General features: G+C 51.8%; 7 protein-coding genes across 7 annotated transcripts; 1 reads left to right on the forward strand and 6 right to left on the reverse strand.

The window, feature by feature from the left end:
* Positions 1–623: 623 nt before the first annotated feature.
* Positions 624–5,372, reverse strand: BCR38DRAFT_342442 (lysophospholipase NTE1; the record flags this gene model as incomplete). Its single annotated transcript, XM_040855950.1, has 3 exons — positions 624–1,987; positions 2,163–5,092; positions 5,146–5,372. 3 exons carry the CDS (start codon positions 5,370–5,372, stop codon positions 624–626), a joined length of 4,521 nt encoding a protein of 1,506 aa, XP_040716620.1.
* Positions 5,373–6,272: 900 nt separating this feature from the next.
* On the forward strand, positions 6,273–7,498 carry BCR38DRAFT_197991 (eukaryotic translation initiation factor 2 alpha subunit-domain-containing protein). The gene is made up of 2 exons (XM_040854073.1): positions 6,273–6,802; positions 6,865–7,498. Exons 1-2 carry the CDS (start codon positions 6,441–6,443, stop codon positions 7,346–7,348), a joined length of 846 nt encoding a protein of 281 aa, XP_040716621.1. The 5' UTR covers positions 6,273–6,440; the 3' UTR covers positions 7,349–7,498.
* A 1,042-nt stretch (positions 7,499–8,540) lies between these two features.
* Positions 8,541–10,203, reverse strand: BCR38DRAFT_432877 (Pex12 amino terminal region-domain-containing protein). Its single transcript, XM_040860212.1, has 2 exons — positions 9,131–10,203; positions 8,541–9,080 (listed from the first exon to the last, which is right to left on the reverse strand). Exons 1-2 carry the CDS (start codon positions 10,058–10,060, stop codon positions 8,769–8,771), a joined length of 1,242 nt encoding a protein of 413 aa, XP_040716622.1. The 5' UTR covers positions 10,061–10,203; the 3' UTR covers positions 8,541–8,768.
* Positions 10,204–10,960: 757 nt separating this feature from the next.
* Positions 10,961–12,658, reverse strand: BCR38DRAFT_198043 (family 16 glycosyl hydrolase). The gene is made up of 3 exons (XM_040854075.1): positions 12,316–12,658; positions 11,763–12,247; positions 10,961–11,643 (listed from the first exon to the last, which is right to left on the reverse strand). Exons 2-3 carry the CDS (start codon positions 12,212–12,214, stop codon positions 11,205–11,207), a joined length of 891 nt encoding a protein of 296 aa, XP_040716623.1. The 5' UTR covers positions 12,215–12,247; positions 12,316–12,658; the 3' UTR covers positions 10,961–11,204.
* On the reverse strand, positions 12,420–13,234 carry BCR38DRAFT_198034 (uncharacterized protein). Its single transcript, XM_040854074.1, has 2 exons — positions 12,901–13,234; positions 12,420–12,762 (listed from the first exon to the last, which is right to left on the reverse strand). Exons 1-2 carry the CDS (start codon positions 13,052–13,054, stop codon positions 12,557–12,559), a joined length of 360 nt encoding a protein of 119 aa, XP_040716624.1. The 5' UTR covers positions 13,055–13,234; the 3' UTR covers positions 12,420–12,556.
* Positions 13,235–14,353: 1,119 nt separating this feature from the next.
* Positions 14,354–16,019, reverse strand: BCR38DRAFT_432883 (uncharacterized protein). The gene is made up of 3 exons (XM_040860213.1): positions 15,612–16,019; positions 14,660–15,545; positions 14,354–14,591 (listed from the first exon to the last, which is right to left on the reverse strand). The coding sequence occupies exons 1-3, from the start codon at positions 15,864–15,866 to the stop codon at positions 14,446–14,448; spliced, it is 1,287 nt and encodes a 428-aa protein (XP_040716625.1). The 5' UTR covers positions 15,867–16,019; the 3' UTR covers positions 14,354–14,445.
* Positions 16,020–16,644: 625 nt separating this feature from the next.
* BCR38DRAFT_198097 (fungal-specific transcription factor domain-containing protein) lies at positions 16,645–20,785 on the reverse strand. Its single transcript, XM_040854076.1, has 4 exons — positions 20,146–20,785; positions 20,041–20,087; positions 19,041–19,964; positions 16,645–18,983 (listed from the first exon to the last, which is right to left on the reverse strand). The coding sequence occupies exons 1-4, from the start codon at positions 20,449–20,451 to the stop codon at positions 17,069–17,071; spliced, it is 3,192 nt and encodes a 1,063-aa protein (XP_040716626.1). The 5' UTR covers positions 20,452–20,785; the 3' UTR covers positions 16,645–17,068.
* Positions 20,786–21,499: the final 714 nt, after the last annotated feature.

Genomic DNA, 21,499 nt, shown 5'->3' on the forward strand with positions numbered 1-21,499 from the left:
CAAAAGCCGCAATTTCTATACCTAATATCGTGCAACATACCCGTCACTTGCCGTAGTTCATCCTTGCGAGAGCCTATAAAAACAGGCAAAATTTTTTTATCTTTATTCAAAGATCTGTCACCTCGAGTTGAGACTTTTCAGCCAGCCAGCCAGTTCTGTTGTAATAGAGCTTGCACCGAGCTGAAGAGATTAGGTAACCTCATATTCGTACTGGAGTCAGGAACCACACGTCCATCACTGGGTGGCCGGTCTCGAGGAGCGCGGGCGTAGTGGTGACGCAGCCTACATCTTGTATGCGATTGGGAGATACGTCAGCTACAAGTTAGTTATACCCCATCGACGTGCTACATATCCCTGGTTATACTCGGTTGGTCAAGTTTCCCCATTGAAGAAGTATAAATGCCACATATCTATCTCCAACATTGATGCATTCCAAATCTGAGTGAAGTCAAACCTGCCGCATGGAGGCATAGGTCGGCAATAAACCATCCATATTGCCCTATCCCAGAGTTCGTGGGGGTAGGCTTTGGGTAACATAGTTTATGTCATCAAATTCTGCCAGAGCTAGGATGCAGAACGCTCTATAGTCGCCGAGGCACCAAGCCCTCGAGGCTATGTAACTACTATATGCTGGCTCTGCGAGGCGCCATAGTCCTCCTCAGTGCCTTCTTGGCTTCAGTTTCAGTAGCAACAGGGAGCGCTCCTTCCTCCCGAAGGCGGGCAATGAAATCTTTACCATACTGGTGCCCCAGTTGGTAAAGCTCATCGAATTTGCCAAAGTCCAACGTTCCGTAGTCGTCAATTGGTGGCCGCATGTAAATGCAGCCTGGCATGGCCTTGGCCCTCTCCAAAGCATCAACACTCGATACATATGCCAGCCGACCTTGGATCTCCGCCAGAGTGGGTGGGTTTGGGTGCGAGGATAAGGGATTCCACCTGTTGAAGAAGGCCCACATGCCTGAGAGCGAGTCACCATAGGTTTGGGGCGTCGTATCATCCAAAGCACCAACATCTATTGCAAAGATAACATCAGCCCCGATGGACTTCATGTGGGACACCGTCAAGTTGTCGACGTAGCCACCGTCGACTAACATGCTGCCTTCATCGCACAAAGGCGGCAGGAGACCAGCCAAAGTCATTGAGGCGCGGATGTATCGCCAGGCATATCCGCTAGTGTGAATCTCGTGTCTACTCTTGCTGATATTTGTCGTGTTGCAGTAGTATTCCAACCAGAAGTCCTCGATCTGGTGATTGCCAAAAGTTTTGAAGATACCTCGGTTAAACTCGTGTCCAGTGGTGTACGAGGCAGACGGATAGGTGAGGTCCAGTGCGAAGCGCCACATGCTTGCCATCCTACCGGAGAACTTCTTTGCGAGACCAAACATGGGCACGACGTCTGCGTGGCGGGCATACAGCGCGCCGATGAACGAGCCGATCGAGGTGCCTCCGACGATGTCAATTGGTATGCCCGCCTCCTCCATGGCTGTGATGATGCCGACTTGTGTGATGCCTCGCGCACCACCTCCACCGAGGACTAGACCAATGGACCGGCCACAGAGCCGCCTGGCGAGTCGGTGGAAGTCGCCCTTATGCGGGGCATCTGGCGAGTAGTATGGCCGGTGACGTAGTCTTTTGGTGGTATATTTCTGAATCTCAGCTTGCAATATCTGCACCCGTTCTTTTAATGTCGCTCCAAGTTTGGAAGAAGGCGCGTGGACGGGTACGGCATTGGTTCTGAAAGCCATTTGCATGTGCAAATGACCACCGTTGATCCACGACCGATTCTTCAGCCAAGCTCTCGTGAGGCCAGGATGCGAGTAACGGTCAGCATGAAGCAAGACGAGAATTTTTCGAGCCGTCGACTTCTGGCCCAGCATGAACCTTTCGTATTCTCCAATTTCTGGAGAGCCTTCAGCAAGGCCGACAAGAAGGATGCAATCAGCTTGAGTAATGCATGTCTGCGTCCATGGGGAGTTCACGTTGGTGTCTGCCTCGTCGCATTAGCGTTGTGAAATCTGATTGCAGTCGGACGAAGTAATTGAGGGAGTAAAGATCAGGAAAAAATTAGAGTTATTTTGCCTTCATTGACAGAGCTCTGGAAAATGTGTTTTCTCATCACGTAGTTGTAAGGGACAGACAGGTGAAGCTTGAGAAAATCTTACCCGCAACATAGACCACCAGCCCATATTTCTCTTCCAGGTCGGCAAGGTAGTGAGACAACTTGAGCTTGCCCATCTTGTTGAATGCATGCTTGCCGAGATGATTGAGGATGGCGGATTGGTTCAGGGAGGTCGCCCCGTTTGGTGTGCCAATCTGCGTGAGCGCATTCATCAAACGGGTTCCAAATTCCACAACTGGAACACCCGATGTAACTGGAAGTATAGCCACAGTCCTCAAGTTCAGCGTGGACGAGATTTTGTTTATCGAAGTACCCGTGCTGGCCTCCTTGCCGATGCCTTTGGAAGGATCGTCGATCATGAACCTCATACGAGATGCGATGATCTTGGAAATCTTGATCGTGATATTGGGGTGCTCTTGTGCTAGACTGTTGAATAGAGTCCGAGGGAACTTGACTAATTCCGTGTCTCGAATAGCATGTAAGGTCCCACTACGAGCAGATTCAGTCAAAACCTCCAACTCACCAACACTGTCACCTTGACCAAACTCGGCTCGCACGTTCATCCCACCTTCCCTTTTGTCTTCGATAAGGCGCAAGCGTCCATTGAGAACGAGGTATATAGCTTCACTCTCGTCCTCTTTGTGGAAAAGAACCTGCCCGGCGTTGACCTGAACCCACTCGAGGGCAAAGTCAATGTGCAGAATCAACCTCGGGAGTAGGTTGGTCAGTCTCTTGGCCATGGTGAGCATGATGATTGGATATCTTTCGACGATTCTCTCCAAGGTTGCGCGAGGAATGAAGCCCACATACACGTCCGTCTTGGCAACCACGTCAAGAAAAGACCTGTACGAGGATATCGTGCCAATATATCCAGCTAGACCGCCGGGCTTAACAAGACCAACGCGGCGATGGCCCAGCTTGGATTTCTTGGTTGAATCAAAAGCGCCAGGGATCGTATTAGTGCTGTCCATATGAGGCACAGGCATTGTAGAACGCCGGCTAGAGACTTGCGACTCGGCCTTCTCCATGGCGGAATGGTAGGACTTGCCCGAAGAGCTGAGAATGTCGCTGGTGTTGTCATCAGACGGGACACAGATATCGAGAAACCCATCTATGACGTAGTAGATACCAGGGCTACGCTCCCCTTGTTCTACCAAAACCGAGCCTTTGGGAAAGTAGACGATCTCTACTTCATGCTTCATGTCCGCAGCCAGCACGTGAGCATTGGGCGTCCCAGCCATGGATATGCCACCTGAAGTCATCGACTCGGCATCCCAGTCAGCTGAGCCATCAACGGATTCCATGAATCCAAAGGCATTGCTAGAGAAGACGGCCTTCTGCCGACGCTGATCATATGAAACAAGCCGTGGAGATCCTTCTGTCGATTCTGGCCCATGTGATGAGCCACCGGAGCTCATCCCCAATGCAGTGAAAACGCATTCCAAAATCGAAACCCGAAACAGGTTGTCTTCGTCCACGGACTCTCGTGGGTCAACGGAAATGCGAGCTCGTTTCTGAGTCGGAAAAGGATCAAACGTACGCTGGGCGAGAGGACTGGCATCGGGATTCGAAAGTGAATCTCCCGATTGCCACGGTTGCGTCAAAGCGATCTCAATTAAGCCCCGTGGGCCGTCCGCACGCGCGGACTGGATGTTAGCCAGTAGGTCCCCAGGACCAGAGGTATGAATTGAGGAACGTTCTCGTGGTGGCGCAAGGGTCGAGGCAACAACGGAGGTCGGCTTCTTTTTCGTCATAGCCTGCATAGCGGCCTCTTTCCGCAGACCCGCACTGGACCTACGCCGGCGAGCTGTAGCAGATGCGTTGTGCAGAGCGATGCCCTTGCCCATGTCTTCGTCACCAGCCCGCTGCCTTTCCTTTCGGAACTTTTCTTTCAGACGCTCGAGCGCATCACCCCGTAAGAGGTTCGGCAGCGGGCATGACGTGAACTTGAGCATGTTTTTCTCTGTCTGCAAGACATCATTGGTGAGACCCAAGTAGTTGTACGCTGTAGCAAGTGTCACACGCTGAAACCGCGATATAATGACATGGACTATATGAGCGGTTGCTTTCGGGTAGATCTTGATCAGACGGCGGAAGGCACTGGCGGGAATAACTGCAATAGTCGTATCCACGGTGGCTCTTGCGATAACGTCGGGATGGGCAGAGTTGGTGGAAACTCGTTTGGGAGCTGGCCGACGAGGAAGACGCGGCATAGACGACTCGTCTAGAGAGATGGGCGGGATCTGGTGGAAGGAGTTTCCATGAGGCGAAACAGGCGACATATCCTCAGGTTCCTCCACTAGCGTTGTGGGTTTCCCATTTGGCTCCTCGAATCGCGGCACCTTTGCGAAAGAGCCTGAAATGTGACGGCTTGGTGGTGAACCAGCACTCGTCGGGTACTGATCATGATTCAACGCTCCATTCGCCGGACCTGGACTTGCCCCGCTGTCGGCAGGCAGACACAGTTTGACATCCTCAGTAAACAGGGACATGATGGAGAAGAGAGACGACATCGGCGCCCCATTCCGCACCTCTGTCAGCAATTGGTACCGCTGCTGACCTGAACTGGAGCTTTCGTCGTCCTCCGTGGACGAAGACTCCATGGACATGGTTTGGCGTGCTGCCTGGGACGATTTGACGAAAATCTCGACGAGCCCATCTACAACGAGGCAGAAACCCTTTTCGTCCTCGAGGTTCAGAGTCTCGCCGGCAATGAGTTTCCTGGTCTGCATGCTTCGGGTCAACTCGTGGAATACTGGTCGCTCCAAGTACCCGAAGATTTTGATGGCGCTGAGAAACTCGTCCAAGTAGTTCGTCAAGCCCGCCTTGCTGCCTTCCTCATGGGAGTCTGGGGGCAAGTCCAACTCGGGCTCTTTCCGCTGGGGTTCTGGGGGTAGGCGAGAGTACATGTTCAGATAACGATATCGCACAACCCAAGTAACACCAGAAAACATCAGGGCCATGATCAACATCCTGACAGGCATCAGCATGGGGTAAACCAGCGGTGTTGAGACGATGCTACTTACAGCGTTGTGGCATTCATCGTGACTGTCAAGCTCGTCGAGAAGAGGTTGAACAGCAAGGTCGGTGCAGAGATGGTGGTAAGTTTCAAGCTCCAGTAGAGTATAGTGGAGATAATATGAAGCAAAAACAGAATCAATTTCCCAACCAGCCCAAGCCAGGAAGAAGAGCCATTAGCTGCAAAGGCGACATCTGGGCGAGCGGTAACTGTGTCCAAGGCAACGGATGCCATGGTGACAATAGTTGATGAGCTCCCAGAAACCGACATTGTGAGTGAAGATGCGTCAGATGAGTCCATGTTTGGCGACGGGAAGTTTTTACGTCTTGTCGAGGCCAGCAATGCTGAGCCCGAGCTTCATGATGTGTATGCTCGTAAGATTGTGTGCTTGGGCACCCTAATCAAACTGCCGTTAATAAGAGCTTAAACATGTGGAGGAAAGACTGGTGCAGACTGGAAACATGGTTCCAGAGGGGCGTACGCCGCCACATGCATTTTTAAAGAAGGATCCAGCCTTCGACCGTCTTTTGGTTGAGGGAGAGAGTCACCGAGGTTCAGAGACTCACAGTATGATGGAAACTCGAATCAGAGCTTTTTTTATCGGTGAACGGTCGCTTGTTGTTCCGATGGCCGGCCCACCAAAGTTTTGATATCAACTTGGAGAAATCACAAAATGGAATCCCGCGGTCTTCAATGGACACGCAAGAAAAGTCAATACCAGCAAGAATGACAAAGTATTTAGGATGTACATAGATTTCGGTAACTGTAACCGCAATGCTTTGTTGTGCTGTGCTTAAAGGCGTAAAGCTTTGTAATAGTTATTATTAAATACTCAAAGTAGCATTTTGGCTTGTCTGGACAGCTGATTTCAGGTGAAGTGCAACTTCCCAAGCACGAAACCCCGCCATTGCCGCACCTGTCACTCACCCCACCACCAAAAATCAAGGACCGTTCGTAAAGGTTCATTCCTGAGGTTGATTGTTCCGTGAGTCAATCTGGGAAATTTCGCAACCACATTCACGCCACCGTACAACTCGCGCCCGGCTCTGAGCGCATTCCCAGCAGCATTCTTTCCACCCAAGAATCAATCTAGATTGCTCCGAGAATCCAGCCGCCAAGATGTCGTTAACGAACTGCCGGTTTTACGAGGAGAAATTCCCCGAGATCGATAGCTTTGTCATGGTCAACGTCAAGCAGGTTTGTCCTCCTGAATCGGCGCCCGGAGCAACCGACTGGCGCCCGTAGGCAATCACGTTGCAGGATACACAAATACTGACCAGCTGGCAATGACAGATCGCCGATATGGGTGCATACGTCAAGCTGCTTGAATACGATAACATCGATGGCATGATCCTGCTTAGCGAACTGTCCCGAAGACGTATCCGATCGATCCAGAAACTCATCCGAGTTGGCCGCAATGAAGTAGTCGTAGTGCTTCGAGTTGACAAAGAGAAGGGCTACATCGACTTGTCAAAACGTCGAGTGTCTCCGGAGGATATTGTCAAGTGCGAGGAGCGGTATAACAAGGGCAAGATGGTGCACTCCATCATGCGCCACGTCGCCGAGAAGACTCTGGTGCCCATTGAGACCCTATACGAGAGCATAGCCTGGCCGCTGAACAAGAAATACGGCCACTCCATTGACGCGTTCAAGCTCTCCATCACGTTGGTTTCACCACCCTGTAGACAATGCTGTCTAGAATCATGAACTGATGAGATATTTATAGCAACCCTGACGTATGGGGTGATATCACATTCCCCAGTGAAGCTGTTGCCGAAGAGCTCAAGTCGTACATCAGCAAGCGTCTGACACCCCAGCCGACCAAGGTGCGAGCCGATGTCGAGGTCACCTGCTTCGAGTACGAGGGAATCGACGCTGTCAAGGCCGCCCTGCGAACCGCCGAGGCACGTAACACCGAGGAAAACCAGGTCAAGGTCAAGTTGGTCTCCCCTCCCCTCTACGTCCTGACCAACACGTGCCTGGAGAAGCATACCGGTATCGCGAGACTGGAGCAGGCCATCGTGGACATCCGCAAGCACATCCAAGCAGCCGGCGGGAACTTGATCGTCAAAATGGAGCCCAAGGCTGTCACGGAATCTGATGATGCCCAACTACAGGCATTGATGGAGAAGAGAGAGCGGGAGAATGCTGAAGTCAGTGGTGACGAGAGCGTCAGCGAGAGTGACGAGAACATTCCCGGAACGGTTTGAGCGTCTCATTTGCATTGTACTTAAGGTTAGGGAGCCAAAACTGGGAGTTGTGGGGAAGGAACACTAAGTATTGCCAGCATGATTCGCGGAAGTTGACGACGATACGAACATAGAGGTTACGGCCAGGTTCAGGTCCATCAAGGGGACCTTCGTCACATGTGGAGTATAAAAGCAGCATTCAGATAAAGCATCATGCTATGGTAATACCAGTTTTACAGCCAGACTTTTGGGTTCCTAAATGCACTGTTCATGCTATAGTCATAATGGACCCAGACCGTGAGCAGATATGCTGACTATTATCTAACCTCGTCGTTCAGCATCAAGGCGGACTAAAGGTGTACAGGAGTGACTGGTTAGTGGCTGTGGAACGCATGGAAGAGAGGACCCTACATTGAGGACGATAGGAGGAAGGCAGTAGCTATCCCGTCCTGATGTCTCTAGATAAAAAGTCCCTTGGTATGGTTGAATAGTTGCATGCCTTCTACATTCCTTGCTATCTTGTGACGAAACGCCAGGACAAATGTGAAGAGAAATAGCCAGTAGACTGCCACTGCCACTTCCATGCCCTGTCTGCCGATGGCTTCCACATGTGTGCCAAACCACGAGTAAAACGTTTGCAGCAAAGATACACGGTTCACATGACTTAGTCAAGAGATCATTCCTTGCCTCAAGAAATGTGTATTCACACCAATATGCGCATATTTGCTAAAAGAGTCACAGCGAAGCACGTAACCACTGGTGGAGAAGACAACCTATTCGCTACCTCGTGTCATCTTTTGCGAGGGATAATCATGAGGAATAGATGTCCCAAGTTACCATCTGAAACCTACTACTGGTCTAACACAATGAGTGCACAGCGATAAGAAGTAGTCCATCAGGCCGCTGGAAGAGGAACCAAGTCCCATTGTGACTTTGCCCCAAGCCCTTCGCAATGACGAACACTGAAACCAAGGGGAGGTAACATTTCAGACCTCTTAATGGCGAGCACCAAGACTTAGACCTAAATTGTACCCAGCATTCACCCCTGTATACGTACCCTACGAACGATTCAAATATGGCAGACAAATTGCCAGTATGGTAAACAACTTGAGTAGGTTAGCAAATAAGATGTCCGAGTTTCGACTGCCCCTACAACCACGACGAGTGCACCCGCTCTGGCTCCAGGGCCCGGTGTCCCTGCGCCGACTGACACCCCCACAAATGGCAAGTAGTACTTATCCTTGAACGTCTGGATGTCGGAAGGATAGGCACATGACAAGATTAGCACAGAAGAGCAAGTGCTCGGTGGATAGTATGTACTAGAATACCACACAAATACAGACAACCTTTTTATCGGCCCGGCAACTCCAAAACTCCGTAAACAATGCAGTGCCCGCTTATGATCATACAAACCCAGATCCGCTCTGCAGTGATGTTCTCTTCAAACCATGATCCTTCTCAGCCCTTCGGTGCCGCCCAAGACCCGCCGTCCAGTAACAGCGCACCTTCCCTGCCCACTCTCCCACTTCCCCGTCCTCTCAACCATGAAGGCCTCCTGGCGGGGATGCATCCCTTCGACCCACCTGTGTATACAAGTATAACAGTACACCAAGCCAGTCTGACACGCTGTTGCTGTCGTAATCTCGTCCTCGCAAATGGGACATAGCTCCGAGTTCTTGAGTGCAGGGACAGTGTATATCGGTAGTAGCGAAGGGGTGGCAATGGGAGCGTTCTCAATATCCCCTTCCTTGATCTCCCCTTCCCCCCCTCCTCTTTATCACTGCCCTTTCCCTCGCTTTCCACTGTCCTCTTCTTCTCCGTCAAGCCCGACAACCCACTTGTGAGAGGCGGCGGCAGCTCCAAGTCCTCGGCGGCCTTTCGACTCAACTGCTTCGCAAAATCCGACGCGTACCACCACTCGAGGAACTTGAGCGCAAAAATGCTCGTGGGCAACAACACCGACAAGCTCCCCAGGATCCTCGGCCCCAGCGTCCGCGGCGAGAAGAATGTCGACGGCACGGGCGGGTGCCCCATTTTTGGGTTTCCCAACTCCTCAAGAGCGCGGTAATCAGCCCCGTTCATGCGCCGCACCCGGGTGCCGATGAGCCACATAAGCGGGTTGTGGTACTTGGAATTATCGAACAGATACGCCAAGTTAAACGCCAACAGTGCGAAGCAGTACCCCGCGTGCACCGAGGGGTACACGTTCCGGATGAACGACTTGTAGTAATGCAGGATCCTCTGTTTTGCCGTCGGATTGGCCGGCATACGCGTGTAGTTCGCTCCTAGCAGCGCCCTCGGGGCCTCGATCTCATGGCTTTCGTCGAGCTTGCGCTTGAGGTAGGGGACGCCAACCATGACAGCCAAGTTGCGCCAAACATCGCCGCGGCTAAGCTTCAGAGTCTCGCGGACAAGGGGAGCGGCGGCGAAGGCGGCGCGGGGTACTTCGGCGTGGAGGCTCTTCTCGCGCTTGAGGCCGTAGAAATGCTCGGTGAAGCTGCCGCCGCGGGTGAGGAGGTAGTGCCGCTCCACTATCAGCATGAGAAGCGCGTAGAGTTCGTCGAACGAGTTAAGGGCCCGCAGAAGGTAGCGTGGGTAGCGTTGGGTCGCGACGGTGAGGAGATAACGCAGCGTTGGCGGGAGGAGCGAGTTCAGCTGCTGCTCGGACAGGAGCTCGAACAGGGACGGCTTTTGGTCGTCGAACGTACCCCGGAGGGCTGTAACGAACTCCATCGATCGCGATTCACCATTGAGGTGTTGAGTTCCGGTGTCATGGAACGGTCACGTCAGTTCCTGATCGCTTGTGGGGGAACGGTTGGTGCGTCCGTTGGTTGTCAGTGTTGAAGTCGAAAGCTGTTGTGGTGCGATATGGATACAGTCGGGTATCTATCTCATCATTGTGCCGAGGTCCACCGATGCCGCCCATTTGCGAAAGCACGGTCTCCCGCAGGGGTAGTATAAGTGTTAGTAGTGAACATGCTCCAATCATGTCTGTAGACACCAAAAGGCTTTGATATAGCTGTCAATTTCCAAATTTCAAATCTGCATTTGTCTACTCAGGACTTGTCCAGCTAGATTAAGTCGAGCAGGGAATCTGGCGGCGGACTGAAGACAAGTTGTGTCTACCTATTTAGACACTTAAGCAGGTAGATCATCCTGAAAAAAAACCAGAGTTTCTGGAGCAGGCCAATCCAGATCACTGACTCCATAAGTACACCATATTTCAACTCAACCGTGTTTCGTGTCTTGTTATAACACTCATTTGAGAGTACTATTCTATGAAAGCTATTACTAATCCTATAAATATATAACGCAGTCTACTGTAGAGTCTCCCCCGCGTTTTATAGTGTGTTCGGGCAAGACGAGCTTCTAAATATTAACAAGAAATACAGTATCTGTGGATCGCACTGGTACTGGCATTTCGGCTACATAAGAAGGTGAAGAATGGGAAGTACAGCTGGGGTTCCAAGCCGTGCAAGGGCACTGAAGTATCTCAGGTATCTCAGGTGTACCTCACCATGACCTCAGGCCACCAATTCCACAGTATCAATAAGATTATAACTACTAGATCAGTGCATAGCCTATCAGGGCTTTAATAGCGTTCGAATACTAGTGCCCGCAAATGCAGTACCTAATGAACCTAAATAACTTCTGATATGAATGTATAAACACTTGGGTATGTGGAGCAATATGTACAACAGACGTTACCGCATCCGACTAACACTATTCCCAAAGCCAGAGTGCTGCTATATACAAATTCAAAGGACGCCGCACATGAGCAAATAATAAAAGTAAAAAGAAAAGAAAGAAACGACCATAAGATTCATAAGGAAAAGAATTAGGAAGCAGACCGTGAGTCCTAACACCATCAGGATCATCATGCGTTGTAAACCGCCACATAAGCGATCTGATACATACCCCCGGAACTCGTCGCCTCAACCGGCGTCGTGGACCCTTGAATCGCATCAGGGAAAGCGCCACCCATAGCCAAGTTCAAAAGGATGAAATGCGGGTTATGCACGGTCTGCTCCCAGACGTCCAAGGGCACGTCCGTCTCGATGACCTGCCAGAACAGGACGCCGTCGACGAACCAGGCGAGATGCTCTAGCTCTTGCGAGCGGTCGACCTCGAGCGTGTACGTGTGGAAATTGCCCTGGCAGTTGGAGCCAGGACAACCCGTGGCCAGGTTGCCGCCAAGCCCGTTGGTCTCGTCACATGGGCCGCCCGGGTTGACGCCACAGTGTAGCGTGGCCCAGATGCGGTTGAGGCCGTTGACGTTTTCCATGATGTCGAATTCGCCGATTTCGGGCCAGTTCCTGTTGTGGGTACTCGTTAGGTATGCTGCCTATAGAGAAAAAGTAGTGACCTGTATACTACCAGCCTCTAAGAGGAAGGGAGAAAGAAAGGAAGCACAGGAAGTCGTGTTAGAGCTTACAGGTAATTCCCCCGATAAGCAGCCCCCAACGTCCAAAACGCGGGCCAATACCCTATCGGGTTGGAAACGGAAGGCAAGTTCAAGCTCGCCTGGATGCGCATCTTGCCGCCCGCAGCAGCCATGAAGTCCGACCTCTGCGTCTCAATGCGGGCCGAGGTCCACCCGGCGCTGTCCTTGATGGCCGTGATGACCAGGTTTCCGTCGCCGTCGAGGCGCAGGTTGTTAGGGCTGCTTGTGTACGTCTGGATCTCGCCCGTGCCCCAGTCTGAGGCGCCTCCCGGGTAGCTAGTACCCGTGTCGATAATCCAGTTGCCTGTATTGGGCAGGCTGCCCGCCGTGCCGATGAAATCCTCGCCCCACGTGAGCGTGAAGCCCGAGATGGAGGGGATGGCGGCCCGGGTCAGGGGCAGACCCAGGAGGGCCAGCGAGATGGAGAGTGGATAGGGGAACATGTTTTCTATTGTGTTTGTACATGCAGGTGCCGACTAGAGATACAGGGTGTTCGTTTAACATCTTGTAGTCTCATGATAGGGGGGAGGATAGTCCGACTGACCTTGAAGATGGTGGAGAATAGAACGAATGCCGTCAAACCGAAACAATCATGAATAGAGGTATGTGAGCTCCAGTCTGTGTGAGGAACATCGTCGTGATATATCTATAATTTCAACCCAATCCGAGGGACTCTCTCTCTTTTCAGTCTTTCTACAGCAGGCGCTGCTGAGAGGAAATCGTGGGCCCCCTCCAAGGTGGCCTCCCCTCCGTTCGGCATTTGTCTTCCATCGCAATACTCTCGCCTAGTTCTTGGGTTTCATTCGCAATCCGACAGAGACAGTACAGCGGAGGGCATAATGGAAGGCCACATCTAGAGTTCGGCCTCGAATCCTAGACCACACACTTGTCCCGCGACGATAGTTCGATAAAGTGATATAAAAACGGCCCTTTTTGTCTCGCGTGGCAGGTGTTGTACATGTGGACTTCCCTGGTCGCCAAGTTTTCTTCACTAATTGCCCGTCAGCGTTGTTGGTCTTGCCCTTGGTGGCGTTTGGCCTAGTCACTCATCAGGAAGCTCGTTCTTTTGCGAAATACAGAAATCAGATAGATCATTCTTTCCATAACAACAGCAACTAAGACGACGTACCGATGTGGGGTGTTACAATATGGCACGAATACGCGCCAGTGTAAGTGGCCGTGGAGCCCATTATGGTGTGTGACGGATCTTCAAGCACTAGCAACATCTCACCGATCACATTACACCCCTTGACAACCCCCAGTGTCATTTCGTCAGGTGCCATGTAGGAACTCCGGATTCTGACCTGACTATCTTGGACGGTTGGACGCCTATGCAAGGCACAGAGCCTGCCGGGTAGGCTATCAGATGCAACCTATGGTTTGAACTTGAATCGTAACCCAGGCGTACATCAACTTGGATGCGTGCCTGACGATCAGATGGGATCATTGCCGAACATACGGAGGAGCCTGGGGTCGGCCAGCAGAGACCGGCCTGCCTCCTTATTGAAGGTTAGTGCCGGCCTCACTCGGTTTCTTTGCATAATGCACCCCGGTCTCTGGGCAGCTGTTGGAGTCCAAGTGTCTGGCCCCGCCGCCTTGCGATTGATGGAATCATGTTAACTAGGTGAGGTGCAGCATGTGGCATGCAGGGTCAACACTCGCGCCTCGGTTGGGGAAAATTCTGGAGAAATACCGGGTTCAGCTTTACTTGCCCTGGAGGCATCTGGCTTGGAGCACTTGACATGGCAAGTTTAGTGTCTAAAGCTAAGCTCTGGGGGTCTACTCCGCGGTACATGTGGGTGAATATATACGGGTCTTGACTGCGGGGAATGGCGTGACTTGTCAGGGTGGTGATCAGTATGAGAGCCTCTCATATGGAGTTAGAAGGCCCTCGAAGCAACTTCAAAATAGTTTATGACTCGGGATCCTGATTGTAGTTCATACTTAAATCAAATTGGCAATGGTACGTAAAAGTTCAGAAGTACGTCTTTTATCTCTACAACCCAAAATCCAAAACAGGAGACAATTTTCTATATTGACGGTCCAATAAAAACATGAAATGTAGCAGGTAATCCTCGCAGTAGCAACTCACTTGATGTAGACACTGCTTTCGACCCCTTAAGTGGCACGTCAATGTCGTCAAACATAACATGTTGGCTCCCCGAATAAATCACCCATCCGTGTTTGCCGATCGAATCATATGCAAAGCCGCCGCTGCAGGAACGGATATTAGCAGAGTATTCCTTTGGAGGTACTGTAGACCGACTTCCGACCTAAGAGTCATGGCTTGGAAGCAAAAACTCCCGAAACAGTCTCGTGTGGGTTGTTCTTGCTCTTGAGAAGTAGACTAGGAAGGGAACTTGAAAGACTCTAGTCTATACTCATAAGCAAGTCAATATGAATTTCGTCGCCTTCTTGCTCATAATCATCGTCATCGTCGTTGTTGTCGTCATCATGAGCGTCCTCTTCCTACACGTACTCCGTAATAGGCAAAACGTTATGAATGAGATCTCTACTCTCTTCAGTAAAGTGATTATCTTTGTCTGCGAGCTCCGAGATCTTCCAGAAGGCCGTCGGCCCAACAGGTCCTTGGGGATCAAAGTCTCTACGATTGCAGGTTAATGACATCCTCCGCGGAGCGAATATCGTTTCAATTCAGCATGGTCAGTAAAACTCACGTGTCGAACCAGTTCCCCAGTACTCCCTTAGCACTTTTTACGCCCCCTACTTGCACACTTTCACTCCGCCATCTTTCCTCGCCACTGAAGACAGAAAAGCTTGTCCACCTAACCTCGCCGTCACGGGTCAAGCGCACAGTGCCTGCACATACGTTAGTAAGTCCTGATTACGGCAGCATCTCGCAACCGGGTATTGGACAGCAATCGTACCTCTGAGATCTGAGTTTGCGTTCTCATCCCAGCTGTCGTCGAGTGACTTGGACACGCCTTTGAAGTGCACCACAGGCAGAGCCTGGCCGTTTTCAGGCCCCGCCGGCTCAATCTTGACGACGTGTATCTTCATCAGAATCAAGCGCGTGACCTCGTCAACATCAATGGCCTGGCGCGGGACGTTAGGCGGCAAGCGTTGGCCAGGCCCGAAGTTGAAGGCGAAGAAGTCGCAGTAGTCAAGGAAGCAGACGACTCTAAGCCAGGTACCTGTGACGCCATAGGGGTCCTGTAGATCCAACGGGTCTGACTCCTCCCGGTTGATAGGGTGTGCAGTATAACTCTGTGGCCAGACGCCGGCAAAAGGTGTGTCCAAGAAGCTTTTACAAATTGGGGACTCCGATAGTCCAAGACGCTTTAGGTTGGCACCAAGTACTAACATGATGGCTTCCACCCTTTCCCAGTCGACCCTGTCCGTGTCGTCGTCCATGAACGGGCCCCACTTCGTCCTCTCGTTGTATTGTCTGATATCGTACACTCTGGAACATGCAAAGGGCGACATCTTACCCGAACGGGTTTCGTGTGAGCCACGTTGGGCGTACAGCAAGGGGACACCATAAAGACAGTGCAGCTTCGCACTCTTCTGGTGTTCATCCTTGGGCGGCGAAGAGAAACTCTCGCTGACAGGGAGCTCAGCGCGAGCCCGTTCGTAAAGGAATGACCGTCCCAAGAATGCATGCTGGTTCTCGTAGTCACTGAAAAGCTGGGCAAGCAGTGTCGCATTACGCGATAGTGGATGTGTAGCATATGCGCTGGCCCTCGGACCGTTAGGGGTTGCATGCTTTAGCAGTTCGGTCACCGTGTCGTAGACGAAAGACAGCTCATGTTTCTAGAAATGCGATGCAATGTCAGCGGCCAATGCAGGCAGGCACCTGAGCAAAAGCCCATAGTATACCTTGTTCTCAACACCTTTCCTGCGACACACGACCTGCAGTCGCACCCAGTCTTTGAGGATGTGCTCGAAGTCAATGTCATGATTCTCTGGGGTGTCAAAATATCCCAGATAGACATGCTTAAAGAGGGACTTGTTTTGGGCAACACTGTAGTGAAAGCTCGTGCAGACCCGAGGAATCCACACCAAGTCGGCCGGGTCAACGAATGTGAGGATGTTATGGATGATCTCCGGCGGAAGTCCAGTTATCAGAACCATCACGAACCTACAGTTGTGGATGTATTGATGCGAGATATGGCATGGACTTGCGTTCCCATGGAGGAAGTCGCTGAGGATAAGATTTGGGGAAACTGACTTGGCCTGCGAGGACCTCGGGAGGTAGGGGTTAATGAGACCGGGGTTGACGAAGCACTCCAGGTCCCAGGTCCCGGAGAGCTTCAATTGCGAAGGTTTAAATCAATCCAGCATTGGGATTTACATTCACTATCACAGGCCCAGCTTAGCACCACTTAGTACCCAAGATACCTCAAGATACCTAAGTATGTAATCACGGCAGACAACATGAACCTGCCAGTCTGTATTTTGATCCCACAACGTACGAAATATATCGTAGGTCTCGAAGAGAAGCATCGAATGCAATCCCCAGGTTCTGTTAATCCCGGCCTCGGTATCCTCGAAGAACTGTCAGAAGCGGGGTCGTTACTACCTCCAAACGTCGTCAGCGGACGCGGCCGGTGTTAAATCGTATTAAATTCCGAAACCAATCGCCAACCTGCGTCTTTGAGTACGTGGGCTTTCTCTTGAAACCCGCGGCATTACTGGCTTAAATCGTGGCTGATCGAAATGCTTAACTGAAATCGAGATATCCACATCGCCCGCTTAGGGCCGAATTCCTTCGATAGGGGGCCGTCTATCGGTGTTAAGATTAATTCCTACTAGTCGGGTGCTGTGGCGTGGTGCATGGTGCGATTGCAGTCAATGAGATAGATACTCTTATACGGAACTATAGAAGCAAGGGGGGTGGACTGTTCACGGCTCACAAATAGACTCAATATACAGATAGGAGAGTATTGTTGTCGGATTCCAATCACAAGGGCCTGTATTGGTACTACAAAGATGCGTGTGGGGACCAATCCTGGGTTGCCCCCTATGGTCCCTAAATACTACAATCCTTGCCTGCCTGCCTTGTACCCCTCTCCTCGTCAAGCCGAAAATTTTGTAAGTAAAACCATACATGCATAAAAGAGACGCTTCTGGAATCTGGATGGCAGCCTCGTGGGGATATAGCGAGATAAGGATGCAGTTACATGGTAAATATAGCTGCTGATCGGTATAATTTCTTGCCCACAGGAAACTTTTAGTATCGTTACCCCCGCCCTTTTTCATAATTCATCCATCTGTTCACCCCGGATTTCGTATTTGACGGGGATCTAACCTGGTAACTGTGAGTGTGACGGATATCACACCACTGTAGCGCCACTGTTGAGCTGGATGCAGTTGGTTAACAAAGCTGCACCTTCATGTAGGAGTTCCCAACGAGTGGACTCAAACGAGTCCTTTAGCACCATGAGCATTGCACTGTTGTTGTTGACTCCCTTAACAAGCTTCAGGTCTCCGGGCGACGGCACTGACCCAAGTTTCTGAAGATATTCCCTCATCTGGTCAATCTTCTCGTGGTCGCTTGTGGGTATCGGTACTTGAGCACCGGATGGTCCCTCCAGAGCGAAGCCGTAGCACCAAACAACCAGAGCGGCAAAGTAAAGAACCCACGGGCGATTTAGTAAAACGTCATCTCTTGCCGAATACGGGACCCCCGTTTGGCTGTAGCCATCCGAACCAGGCGATCCCGTCTCCTCGGTCAACAGTACCGAGGATAGGAATTTGAGCGCATAGAATGTCGCATCCCGGGCCTTCGCAGATGGTGCCCAATTGTCCTTCATTCTCCTCTGCGCACTATTGAGATCTTGCGTACCAATGGCACGACCCAGGAGGCGCTTGGCACGAGCGAAGATTTGGCAATCGACAATATCCACATGCATGGCCATGTGCGCCAAATGGTGCAGCACATTCCGGCTCTCGAAAACGACAGAGTCCTCTATACGTTTTTCGTAGCTATACGGGTCCGTCATGGGTTCGGCGCGTTGCAAAGACTTGTCAAAATCTGTCTTCCATGAATCGAAGGCCCTAGTCAGGGTTGAACGCCATTTGTCGCGACCACCCAAGGCCTGCGACATACCACCGCCCAATGAGCTCACTTGTAGATCTCGTTGGTTCATATGCCAACTGACGCTCAATAAGCCGGCCATCAGTATTTGTCGTCCAAATGAGTTGGTTTGCACTTCCTGTCCTGCAAGTGTCCGCTTCAGCCCCTCGAGGAATGAGACGGGCTTGATTCCATTAGACATTAGATTGGCCTCAATCCGACCGACCTCAGCGCCGCTCGAGGCTTTCCAGAGTTGCTCATCGCACGGTAGGGGAAGTCGCATTTCGTGGGCTACCATGACCGTTGAATGACCAAACATTGTGGCATGTGTCGAGTCGATGAGGAAGGCCGCGAATGCTGCACGCCTAGTGGTCTCATTGGTGATCCAGTGGTTCCACCACTCGTCCGGGGTATGCGCAAGACCCGACGTCGACGAGTGTCGCGATCCATTCATACCCTGCTTGTCGTCCCGTGGATTCGGCGGCGAATCCAGAGCCGATTTGCCGATCAATGACCGGCCTCTGCGCATTAGCGTGATGGTTGTCGCATGATGGATGTGAGCACGTTCGTGCAGCTCCCTGGTCGAGTACATCTTCTCATAGACCTCGAGCAGCAGCAACGTTTGGAAGATCCACAGCTTGGCAGGTGGCCGAAAATTGAAGTCCATAAAGATCTCCCATCTGAGATGCCACGCCAGAAAATCGGAGAGGTTTGCGCCAGCTCTTGTTACCTTCTGGCCGTGGGACCGATCGTGGCAGGATGCACCGATGGCCATCAGGGCGATTAGTTGCAGATTGGGTGTTTTGTCGGGGGAGAATGTCGGCTTGTGCAAGATTGGTACTTGATCGCTGAAATGAAGCCAGTAAGAGCCGATATAAGCCTGCATCATCTTGCGACTCAAGAGATGGTTCTCATCGCTCCTATCACCTTCAAGGATGTTGTCCCTCTGGCGCTTGACCGGAGCATGATCATTTTCGTGAAACCGCTCTTTGATAAAGTCAAAAATTTCCTGGCTTTTCTCCTCGGAAAGGAGAGACTCGGGAAGGTGCTGGTCAAGCAGGTTCGTGACTGACATGACCTTTTGTGGCTGATTTGATGGTGGGAAGTACCCAAGAGCTACACCGTCCGTGCCATAGTACGGCATGCTGTACTGAGACTGATAATCACCATAGCTGGTACCACGTTAGCGTTGGATTCAGTCATGTGGGAAAAGATGTACGTATTCATACTGGGAGTATTGACCCTGTGGCATCATGTGGCCCATGGTAGGTGAGCTGTTCGGGTCCGTAGTATTGAACAGGAAGGCGACAAAGTCCTCTGGGATCGATATATACGGGGACTTATTGAGGACACCATCACTACCAAAAACTGGTATGGTGGTCTGAGCCCCCATCTGATCTAGAAGCATCATTTCACCAGAAGCTTGTGGCTGCGGCTGATCATTATACTCGCCAGAGGCAGCGGGAGCGTAGGTTTGTTGTTGGCCGGATTCCCTTGAGACGCCAGCCGAGTTAGCGGGAGAGGTAATAGCAAACTCAGAGGGCGGTAGCGTGAATGGTGGGAAGTTCTGTTGGGAAACATATGGCAGCGTTGTCGTGGACTGAGGCGTGTTGGTCGGCTGACTATGATAGCTGCCGTGCTGAGTCGATACAGGCGACAGGACTCCGTAAGGCGCCACATTTGTCTGAGCCGTTGGGTGCGGTGGTCTAGACGGCGACTGCTGGGAATGCCGAGGACCAGAGCCGTTGGGATACCGTGTCTCCTGATGCATATAGCCCTCTATGCCATTCGGTGGTGCAGAATGCGGGAAGCCTGCCGGGGGTGTCGCTGTGATGGGAGTGTAGGGGCTGCCGTTGACATCTTTGGGAGATTGGTACTGCAAATGGTTATTATGGTATTTACTATATCCTGCGCCTGACCGGTTGGCCTCTGGTGAAGTTGAGCCCGGCGGCGCAGTTCCCGAATACGACGCCCGTGGGCTGTCAACATTGCTCATGGTATGGCTGCTTATGGAATCTTTGCGGCTGAGGGTCGAACCCTTGGCTGTATGGCGATCTTTATGGCGATTGCAAAGATCCTGTCGGACGAACGTGCGGTTACAGAGGTGGCATTTGTATATATTCTTGGGGTTGTGGTTCAGTTGATGCCGGTATCTTCAAATATCTCAGTACTCAACTGTAATCCTCAAGGACGGAGTGGTTGGCCCCGCTTGGAAATTGACGTTCTTACAGATGTTCGGCCCTTGAGTAGCTTTTACCGCAACCTTCATTCGGGCACTGGAGGTAAAAGTCAATTTGCTGAGCTGCATCAGGATTTTATTAGCGGGCAGCATACCTCAAACTTCTTGTCCAGGCCTTTGCGGCTCCTCCTTCGTTTCCTCGTGGGACCGCCATCTGAGTTGGACGAGTTGTCATTCTTTACGTCAACATCTCCGTCCGCATCTCTGTCATGATCGTCGCTCGACATTCTCGAGTCCTTCTCGCGTGAGCGGCTTCGAGGTCGCCCTCGCTCGATATCAGGCTCTTGCTTGATGGTCTGCGGCGAAGACGGCTCTTGCACCTGATTCATAATGGTTTTGTGTCGCGCAACCGACAATACTGGTTTGAAGTCGCTGGACGGTGCTGGGAGAATGGAGGTCATGTTCCATCAAGTATGACGACCCGGTCCTGGAGTTGCGACTTGCGATCTAGGAGCGCTTATGCTGTTGTGGCACGAATCAAAAGATTGGTAGATACACCTGCGCGATGCTGATTATCTTGGTGGCGCAAAGAACCCGCGGGAGACGAGAGCCCCAGACCGAATTTCAAGCCCTGGGAGACACGCAGTTTACGTTCCACAATCCGGGGAACTCAGTGTTACACGGCAGCCCAGCCCAGAAGACGTTGGCTGTGAACCGACGTCCCGACGAGCAATCAGCTAGCTTCCTAGCCACTGGGCAGCTTCAAAGCCGATTAAAACCGTTAGTGACAGTGGTTTCCGAGCGACCAAGGCTACCTCGCCAGGACCAGTAGCCGGGGGAGGTTACCACATGACCGGCGAGTGTGGAAAGTTGGCGCCCGGCTGTCTACCGGTGAGGGTCGCGAGCGAACAAATAGCAATGCAATGCTGTTGGCTGGCAGATATCTGTCACATGTAATGCTGCCCAGACAGTAACAGTTTCAAGATTCGACTGGTGAGAAAGTGAATTAGAATGGGTTGCGACGAGGAAGGGTAGCTGGTGGTTTTGTATAATGCCGCTCGCGCAATACGGCAAGTACGACTTGGGTTACATTTGGACGCGCATGACAGGAGGCAAACTGGCTACTAGAAGTCGTGGTAACAAGCGAGCAGAGAGCGGGGTGTGCAAGACCTTGGGGACGGGAAGCTGGTGGACCAAGCGTCCATGGCGACCCTGGGGAATCGCTCAAGCTGTTGAGTGGCTGCAGAGGGAAAAGGCTGGAATGGTCGTGGAGGATGGAAGAAAAGGATGACCGGGGGCTATTCAAGTGACCGGCTCGTCAACATGTCAAGACTCATTTGCTGGGCTTCAGCAGCACAGCACGCCAGATGAAAGATACGTACGGGGTTTGCACAAAGCAGCACGAGCACTTGACTCGATGCCACGCCCTGACTTGTTGTATCCAGATTTGTGTAATGGGCGACTGACCAGATGGGCGAAAAGGACTGGGTTCACGAAGCAAGAGAAGTC

Source organism: Pseudomassariella vexata (genome assembly GCF_002105095.1).
Source record: "Pseudomassariella vexata strain CBS 129021 chromosome Unknown BCR38scaffold_6, whole genome shotgun sequence".
In the NCBI taxonomy this organism is placed as follows: domain Eukaryota; kingdom Fungi; phylum Ascomycota; class Sordariomycetes; order Amphisphaeriales; family Pseudomassariaceae; genus Pseudomassariella; species Pseudomassariella vexata.